We start from the raw sequence: 10033 nt of genomic DNA on the forward strand, positions 1-10033 counted from the left end.
TATCTATTTATTATCTATCTGTGTGTCTGTCTAGTTAGTATATATTTCTAAGCAAAGCAACTCCTGATTTATTATATATTTCCATGATATTGACCTTACTGCCCCTAGAGGACACTAGGAGTAATGGCAACAGTACTAGACTGGGAAGTTAATAGGAAGGTGAATGTCCCCATTGCTATTTATACAGTGACATCATAACAGTTAACTTATTATTACACACTCACCTGTACCATATAAATCTATATATTATAACCTGTACATTAGTACAATACTGATTCCACTGACTGAAGACACACACACACACACAGATGCCCTTAATTACATAGTTACACTATATACAGTGTAAGTTACACAGATTTGTAAATATGTATCAATCTATATATAAGTGATATACACAGTCACGTGATACAGGTCCCTCTATATAGAACTAATATACACAGTCAGATGAGAGTCATTTACAAGTCACCCTACAGAATGTCTAGGAGTCAGGACTTGGTTGTCTCTCAGGGAATGCTGGGAGATGTAGTAAAGTGTGAGCTCTGCAGCCTGTGTGCCCCCAGCACTTGTTCTCTCTCTGCTGCAGGAATAGTCAATTCAGGAACTGATGAATGAAGTGAATGATTTAATTCCTAAATGATGAATTCCTGTCCAACAATAAGATACTTAGTGCTAGTGGGTTCTAGAGCAAAATCCCCCTGTTATTGAACAAAGGCTCCTAACAGAGGCTGCTGGGAGTTGTAGTTCAGTCTGCGGAGTTGCAGCGACGCCTCATTCATTCTCTTACATTTCCACTCTCAGGACAAGAGGCCCCTCCCCTCAGAATGACGCCAGAGAGTAATCCCGCCCCCCGGTCAGATCGCTGCTGTTGCGTAAGCGCCGGGGGGCGTGGCCGGCGTGTTGAGGAGCGAGTGACAGGAGGAGGCGCTGATACTGGGACTGATCCTGGAGTTGAGAGAAGCCAGAGGGAGCCGGGAGCTCGGAGTAGTCGCACCTGTCCCGTTACCTCTTGAGTCTGGATACGGGAGAGGATTCGCGCATCCCGGCGTTAAGTCACATGCTGGCGGATATTCGCTTTGGATATGTCTGTGTGCCCAATGGTCGCCAACGTTCCGCGGCAGAGCCGACTGAGTGCCCTCCGTCTGGCCGTCTGTAGAAGCGCCTCCTCCAAGCGACTGGAGAGCGACGAACCCCCGGCTAAATGTCCCCGGCTCATCGACAGCCCCACGGACAATGGCTTCCTGCCTTCCCCCGGCTCCCCCCAGCCCAGCAGCCCCCACGGAACCAACTGTCACCCGCAAGGACCGACCTGTATCGGCAACTGCCTCCTGCTCCCCACCGGGGGCCGACAGCACGTCTACCGGGCTCTCCAGCTGCATTCCGGGGCCGAGCTGCAGTGTAAGGTGCGCTGGAGCCACTCACTAGCATTACCTTTAGCATTATTATTATTAGCTTTATTATTATTATTATTATATGAGACTGGTCCCTCTTATACACAACTGTCACATCACTGGCTCATGTGCAGCTCAGACTGGGGCATCTGGCATTTCTCCTGCACAGTGACACATGGGGGTGCGAGGAGATCAGCTGGGGGCTGAGCTCTCAGGGGGGGGATCCTGTAAGAAATATTGGGGGGAATGTGCACCCTGGGAACCAGCGATTAGTTTGGGGGGTTAATGTGCGGTACAAGTGCATCATTGTTGGTACAAGTGTATGTGCAGGAGGGGTAACTGTATGTGTATAGACTGGCACTGTATAATTGTATATAATTGTATATAATGTGTATATTGTGACTGGAGATCTGGCAGGTACTTAGACTGGGGCTCATTTACCTTGGGCAGAGGCAGAGGAGTCTGTATACACTCAGGTGCATCTAGTGGCACATACTGATATCATTGGGCAACTGTCAGTGATTGCTGGTGGTACAGTATGTGTGTATATCTAAGTGTATCTATATGTATGTGTGTATATGTGTAAGTGTGTGTATATTTATGTAAGTAAGTGTATATGTGTAAGTGTGTAACTATGTGTATATGTATGTAAGTGTATATGTGTAAGTATGTGTATATGTATGTATGTGTGTAAGTGTGTATGTATGTGTAAGTGTGTGTGTATATGTATGTATGTGTGTATATGTGTAAGTGTATCTATATGTATGTGTGTATATGTGTAAGTGTGTGTATATGTATGTGTGTATGTATGTAAGTAAGTGTATATGTGTAAGTGTGTAACTATGTGTATATGTATGTAAGTGTATATGTGTAAGTATGTGTATATGTATGTATGTGTGTAAGTGTGTATGCCAGGCACTCCCATGACCTCTCTTTAGGGACACGCTCAGTTGGCATCGCTCTCTTCCTTCTGTTCTGCTTATTTAATCGTCTCCTTTCACTGCTCAGACCTGCATCTTATTCTTAATTGCTTTTATATTTAACCTTCCTCGTATGAAACTGACTGATTTTTGGGGGGGCAACTGTACCCCCCACCACACACTTCATACCCCCTTCACCCTGTAGTCTCCTGCGTTGCTACCTGCTCCGTCCTCCCATTGTGACATCTATAGGATACGCATGTCTCAGCACTTACTCGTGCGCATTTCACAAGGCACCATCCTATCCCACTCGGTGTCTGGGACGCCACATCATAGCCGTTGTGACATTCAATTCAGTTCCACCTTCTTTTGTAATTATTTCTCACTCGCTCCCTGTACTGGACCAAGGGGTAATTGGGATATAAGATCCCATCTCTCCTGCAGCTGCTCCAGGTCCTTCTTCCCAATCCCCATGAAATTCCTCACAAAAATTGCACTTCCCAAGCTACAACACTTTGCATTTAAAGTGCTTGTTTTGCACACAGTGCTGCCCCCTAGTGTTGCTATTGAGCTGAGCGCTGCACAAATTCTTTCTTTTAAATCTGTTTTTGGCTTCTGTTAGCTCCTGTGTTGTTTTTTTCTAACAAGGGTTTCTGTCTTCTTTTTTTTTTGTTTAAAGCTTTTAGAGCTATTGTGCTAGCAGAATTAGCCAGTGACTACTCATATAGCCCCCCCCCAGCTATTGCGGCGTCAAGTTCTTGGCATTGGAGCTGTTATAAATTTTTTTTTTTTTAAAAACTTGAAAACGGTGCAGGATTTTTGTTTTGTTTTTTAAATGTTTTATTGGATGTTTCACAATAAACAGCAAGAAGAAAATAACATGACGGCTACTTTCTTGCAGACTCGAAATCATTTAACAAGTAACAGACAAGTGTGCAAGTTCAATAAGAACATGAATATGAATTAAAAAAAAAATGTTAAAATAAACCTGTTTCTATTCAGTTATCGGACAAAGTAGTAACAATGTGAAGCAGCATTTTTGTTGTTGTTGCCAAAAGGTTTGTGTTATCATGTGTGTCACTGGGTTGCACAGCGGCTTCTTTAAGTTCTGTAAATGAGACTAGTTTTGGTGATTAAAGAAACGGAATATTAAAATGTGTTTTTTTTCTTTAATATTTCAGGTTTTTCCATTAAAACACTACCAGAAGAAAATCGAGTCTTACATTCACCTGCCCTGGCACCGGAATATCACGGGGATTGTGGAAGTCATTCAGGGGGACAGCAAGGCCTATGTGTTCTTTGAGAAGGATTTTGGGGACATGCACAGTTACGTGCGCGGCTGTAAGCGTCTCGGAGAAGAAGAAGCCGCCAGACTGTTCCGCCAAATCGTCAGCGCCGTCTCCCACTGCCATCGATCTTCAATAGTCCTCGGGGATCTTAAACTCAGGAAGTTTGTGTTTGCAGATAAGGAAAGGTGAGCGGCTGCCCTCTAAATAAATGGTTCCCAACAGGGTCAGACTGAGGATCTCCTTATACCATTTGGCAGTATCTGTATCTAAGAGGTTCAGGTTCTTTAAAGGGATCTAGATGACCCAGTCTAATGCTGGTTCCTAAACTTTGAGGTTGGCATCTCTGTGGGGTCTTAGAGCAGAGGTAGGGACTTACCCTGCAGGCCAGTTAGGTGAGATCTAAGGTGAAAGCCTAATTGTTCTCCTAGATATACCTAGAAGCTTGAAGGTCAATTAGGGTGAGATTTGATGTTCTAGACAACCTTGCAACTATGGCTGAATGACACCTATTTCTGTAACCTTATTATGGTCTAAGGGGGGGTCTGTTCAAATGTTGGACCTCCAAGGGATCTCGAATTAAAAAAGGCCGACCCCTGCTCTAAATCAAGGCTGTCTTGCGGGGAAGAGGTTGTTCTCTCTTCAAACTTATCTGTGATATTTACTGTGCCCTTTCTTTCCATCATGTGACCACTGGAGGGCCCCACTCAGGTCTGATTCCCCTTTAGGAGAATTTTGCAACATTCAAAGGGAATGGATTTTAGGGGCACGGTCTGGCGTAATACATGAATATCTTTATTAGGAGGAGAGGAGACGTGTAACATTGTATACATGGCATTTCCACAGGGTTGGATAATTTGTACTCGGATATCGGGCTGTGTTGTCTAATCACTGTCCATGTAAGGGGTTTGTTTCATAAAAGCACTAAGGATTCTGGGATTGGTAGTTGGTGGGCTTGGCGGCTCTTGTGCTTAATGTCGCTGCATCATTTATCTTCCCCCTTCTGCATCCCTATACAATAATTCCAGGGAGCTTTATATAGCGTCGTTATTTACGCAACACAGGACACACACTCTTGTCCTATCTCTTCCTGCACAGATGTCTCCCATTAGAGCCCAGAACATGCCTAATATTCCACACACACAGATATTTATATCATAGCACCCCTGTAAAGCAAAGGATCCTCTCTGGGAGCAATAGAATAGTACAGTAATGGAGCCTGTGCAACCTGCATATTGTGTGTTAGAGTTCAGCTCCCTGCTGGGTGTTCCCCCGAGCCTGTAAGTGTAAGGGGGGGGGGGTTGCACTGAGCTCTTGTGAGTTTAGTGCAAAGGCAAAATCTCTCCCACGCGGTTATAAATAGAATAGGCAAATACAGGTCGTACATGGAGGTGTGTGAGTGTCTGAATAGGGGGAAGCTCAGTGGTTGCAAATAGGAGCAGGGCCCTTCGCTCACCACCTGTTGTCCCTTCCCAGAAAAGGGTTAAATCTGTAGGAGACAATGGAGTGCCTTTATTTGCTATGTGTGTCAGGGGGTTAAGCAGCAGGGGGTTGTCAGGCTTGTTGTGTATCACAAGCACAGGTGTAGAGTTGTGAGTGTGACAGCAGCTACTTTGTGCCAGACAGTAGCGTCTATTGAGTCATACTTTCCGTTTGCCGAAGCAAGGGGAGCTCTGCGTTACACGAGGTCAGGCCGAGGACAGAAAGTAACAGATCTCACAGCTCGGTGAGGGCAGAGCAGAAAATAAAACGCATTTCTGCCTCTGAAGCTCCACCCTTGGGTTTTAAAATAACTCTGAAGCCCCGGAGATGTTATATTTTTCAGCTGATTCCCCTTTAGCTGTAGAGGTATAATGGTTTGTGGCTTTGGCATAAACCATTACACCTCTATAAACATCCACTGGGGGGTTTTCTTCACTTAAAACACTTGAAATCTACCCCCTACCATCCACCACCAATGCCACCAGTCAGAATCAGACAACAATTCCAGTGTTTTCATGTGATTCTTGCCCTGTTATCAGTGTGTGTGCCATAGAGCTCGGAACTTTGGTTTGGTAGACTGCCATTGCTCTCCTACATAATCCTGGACACCTTTTTTAGAGATCACTTGGGGTGAAATCTTGGGTTTCTTCTTTGATGCCCTTGCCTAGATTACTACTTGCCTGACCCACCAAGGAGAGCTTAGAGCCTTGGATGGGTGATCCTAGCCCAAAGACCAATGAGGAACAGATGTGGGGATGTGCCTCCTAGATAATCCTGGAAGCTCATCTTTGAAGGCTAGCTAGGCTAGAGCTTTGGTTGGATGGACTCAGCCAAAAGGCCTGTTAGGGACAGATACAGGAGAATGTCTCTTCTATAATTCTGAAAGCCCATCTTGGGGGTCAATTAGGGTAAGATCTTAGGGGGAACACTTCTTTGATGTCCCAGGTCACTGGTTCCCCAAAGGGGTGCTAAGAGCCTTGGTTGGAAGGTTCTACAGATTTGGACAGAATATTTTTGGAACTATGGGCAAATGGCTGATATTTTCAAACATATGCAACCTTGTTATGTGCTAAGGGAGAACCTGGCCAAATCTTGTGCCTTGACTTGAATAAGTCCCAGAGTCTTGCGGCGTGCCATCTGTGCTAAAGTTAAATTTTATAAAGAATGAGATATTTTGTTGACACATTTTGGAAACAAAAAGTGTAAAGAGAAGGTTTGCTAACCCCTTATATTTTGCTCCATTTTGCAGGACGCAGCTAAGACTTGAAAGCTTGGAAGACGCCCACATCATGAAGGAGAATGATGACTCTTTGTCGGATAAACATGGCTGCCCGGCTTACGTCAGCCCAGAGATTTTAAACACCACTGGGACTTACTCTGGCAAATCGGCTGACGTGTGGAGTCTAGGGGTGATGCTGTATACTCTTTTAGTGGGACGTTATCCTTTTCATGACTCTGACCCCAGTGCCCTTTTTTCCAAAATCCGGCGAGGGCAGTACTGTATTCCTGACCATGTATCCCCCAAAGCAAGGTGCCTTATACGTAGCCTCCTGAGGAAGGAGCCCTCTGAGCGACTAACGGCGGACGAGATTTTGTTGCACCCTTGGTTTGAAGCTGCTTCTAATCCAGGATTTGCAGATCAGGACACAAGTAGCAGTGACCAACTTGTCCCGGACGTTCCCCAGAACTGTGACAATATAGACTCCTTCTTCTGCTAACCTCCTGGAATTGCATATTCCTCTTTCAAATAACTGAAGGGAGCACATACTGAATCTTTGGTGCATGATGTGTGTTTATTTGATTACACGTTACCCACACACCCTACTGACTTGGCCAACGGTTATCTTGTCGCAGGCGCGGACTTTCACGGTGCAACTGTTTCAGGTGAAGGTTTTGGAACCTCAAGTCTTTAACTTGCCAACAGCGGGATTTGAGTTTTTTTTTCACAAAAGTATCGGCAATTGCAAAATTATTGTACTGTAAAACCGATCCAGTTTGTATTTCATTGCTTGGAAGAGTTTGAGCATCGACAAGCAGGACCATCATTAGTGGTGGTGGGGCCTGCAAGAAAAATAATGTTGTGGAGAAATTAGGACTGTCCAACCAATGGCTCTTCATTTCTTGTGAGCTACAACCACCAACATCAATGTCTTGGGAGCTATAGCTTAGAAACAGTTGAAAGAACGATGGTTGGGCAACTCCAAGTCCTGCCACCAACATGTGGCCCTACCCAACCTGCTATCTTCTGCATTCCCTTTCCAGAGGCTACTCACTGCTACTATACTCTCTCCCTACTATACTCTCTCCCTACTATACCTGCTATCCCACAGTCACACTCCCTTCCCAGAGACTATTATCCCACTGTTACTATAGGCATCATCTCTCCCTACTATACCTGCTATCCCACAGTCACACTCCCTTCCCAGAGACTATTATCCCACTGTTACTATAGACACCATCTCTCCCTACTATACCTGCTATCCCACAGTCACACTCCCTTCCCAGAGACTATTATCCACTGTTACTATAGGCACCATCTCTCCCTACTATACCTGCTATCCCACAGTCACACTCCCTTCCCAGAGACTATTATCCCACTGTTACTATAGACACCATCTCTCCCTACTATACCTGCTATCCCACAGTCACACTCCCTTCCCAGAGACTATTATCCACTGTTACTATAGGCACCATCTCTCCCTACTATACCTGCTATCCCACAGTCACACTTCCTTCCCACGGCTACTATAGGCTATTATAGAATATCATCTCTCCCTACTATACCTGGAAGCAGGTATAGTAGGGAGAGATGATGTTCTATCACTGCTGCAGACATCATTTTGCTTCACTGCCACTATAGATGCTACTTGTTTCATGTAGGAGAGAATTGCTTTAAAAATACTATTATCACAGTGAAGAAGACGGGTATATTGTTATATCTTGAAAAAAGTAGGGTCAAAACAGTCAATACTAAGGGCTAGGCCTTGTAAAGCTACCACTATTAAAGTGGTGTGTATACCTCATGTAATATTGTGTATTTTTATTTTATTTTAGTTTTTTTTGCTGGCAGTGAGGACTGTAGTCCTTGGCAGACATAGGGATCTAACCTTAAGACACAAGTATTCTGTACTTGAAAGAATATGCTCTGACATTCACATTTATTGACATACAAGTGGCGCCCGGCTTGCCTCTGGTTGGGGGTTATTGAAAAACCTATCTGTGAATGTTTAGCCCTACTCTTTCATAAGGGAAGACTTTTCAAGTTTAGTGTTATTGTCCCTTTAACAGATGCAGCCCTAAATTAAAAGGCGGGCATATATAATATTAATCTTGCACTTCCCTTGACCCACTTCAAATCTGTATAATCTGGGAAAATGTTTTTCAATCCTTGAGTAAAGGAAAAGAGAGGTATCAATACATTAATATCTATAAGGTATATTGTAGCTCTTTGGGGGGCCTTTTAAAGGGCTACTATACCCTTTAATTTTCCTGCAGAATTGGGATAAGTATAGAAATGCCACGGCTGGAAAAAGTAATTTTTGACACCAATGTTATGTACATCAAAGCGTGGTAGCAGCCATAGGAATATTGGTGTTTGCTTCTAGTATTTGAGGATGTAACACAATAGGAGGGGTGTGGGATATAATAGATAAATAGAAAGGGAAATAGTGGTCCGTAACAGCTTGGATAGAACTCCTGCATTCTGCTAGGCCTGCAGCTCATTCGTTTCAGATGAACGTTATCTGTACATTCATTGGGTGGGGTGGCGAGGGCAACAATGGAAATAGTAATGTGAATAACTGTCTGCAAATCCCTCGGTCTCGATAAGAATCGTGCGAGGACGAAGGGGACGCGGGACCCCCTCTTGCACTAAACGTCCTTGCGGTTCGGTGATTACTGTATCTGTGATACAATGGAGCGACTCTGTAAATAGTGACGCGCATTCGCTCAGAAGAAACTGATTGCAGAACACTATGTCAGATGTTATATATGTGTATATATATATATAAATGTAAATATGTGCAGACCTTAATTATGGTTTAATTTGTAAGTATGTTGCAATAAATATGTTTTTTATTGAAAAACTTTCTGCACAATGTGTTTTATTTATAATGTAGCTAAACGGGGGTATGGGGTGGGCTTGCTGAACCTAAGGGGGCCCTATGAGATGATCTAAATATATATATACAGGTATGGTATCCATTGTCTGGAAACCCATTATCCAGAAAGCTCCAAATTATGGAATGGGCGTCTCCCATCGACTCAATTTTAATCAAATTTTAAAACCTGATTTAATTTTTCTCTTGTACTTGACCCAAATGAAAATATAATTAATCCTTATTGGAGGCAAAACAATCCTATTGGGTTTATTTTAGGGATTCACCCGAATCGAGGATTCGCCCTTTTCAGCAAGATTCGGCCGAAGTCCTTATGCCTGGCTGGACTGAAGCCGAATCCTTAAAAAACGCGCAACTTTTTGTCAAAAAACAAGGAAGTAAAAAATATTTATTCAAATCCTTTCCCATTTCTAATTTGCATATGTAAATTAAGATTCTGATTTGGTTCGGTATTCGACCGAATCTTCCACGAAGGATTCAGGGGGTTCGCCCGAATCCAAAATAGTGGGTTCGGTGCATCCCTAGTTTATTTAGGGGCATATTTATTATGCAGTGAAAGAAATGGCAATTTTATCAAGGTGTGTTTTATTTTACACTATGCGAACGCAAGATTTTACGCCGTTATTTTACACCTCTCTAGACCTCTGTAAGTGAGTCCCGCTGGAAGTTGCTCGAAGAAAAAGTGCGAAAAAATTTACACCGTTTTTTACACGCCGACTACAACATCACAAAACTGGACTTCACTCCAAAATAGATGCAAATAAAAAGTTTTATTACGCAAAAAGGAACATCTCAGAGAGTGGCCTTATGCGTTTTGTGCCTTTTGGGCAATTAGTCGT

At 43.6% G+C, this 10033-nt stretch overlaps 1 protein-coding gene across 1 annotated transcript; it reads left to right on the forward strand.

Moving 5' to 3' along the window:
- The first annotated feature begins 921 nt into the window (after nucleotides 1-921).
- On the forward strand, nucleotides 922-7632 carry LOC108719410 (tribbles homolog 1). Its single transcript, XM_018268261.2, has 3 exons — nucleotides 922-1400; nucleotides 3490-3782; nucleotides 6326-7632. The coding sequence occupies exons 1-3, from the start codon at nucleotides 1080-1082 to the stop codon at nucleotides 6792-6794; spliced, it is 1083 nt and encodes a 360-aa protein (XP_018123750.1). The 5' UTR covers nucleotides 922-1079; the 3' UTR covers nucleotides 6795-7632.
- Nucleotides 7633-10033: the final 2401 nt, after the last annotated feature.

This window comes from Xenopus laevis, chromosome 6L (assembly GCF_017654675.1).
Source record: "Xenopus laevis strain J_2021 chromosome 6L, Xenopus_laevis_v10.1, whole genome shotgun sequence".
Taxonomy (NCBI): Eukaryota; Metazoa; Chordata; class Amphibia; order Anura; family Pipidae; genus Xenopus; species Xenopus laevis.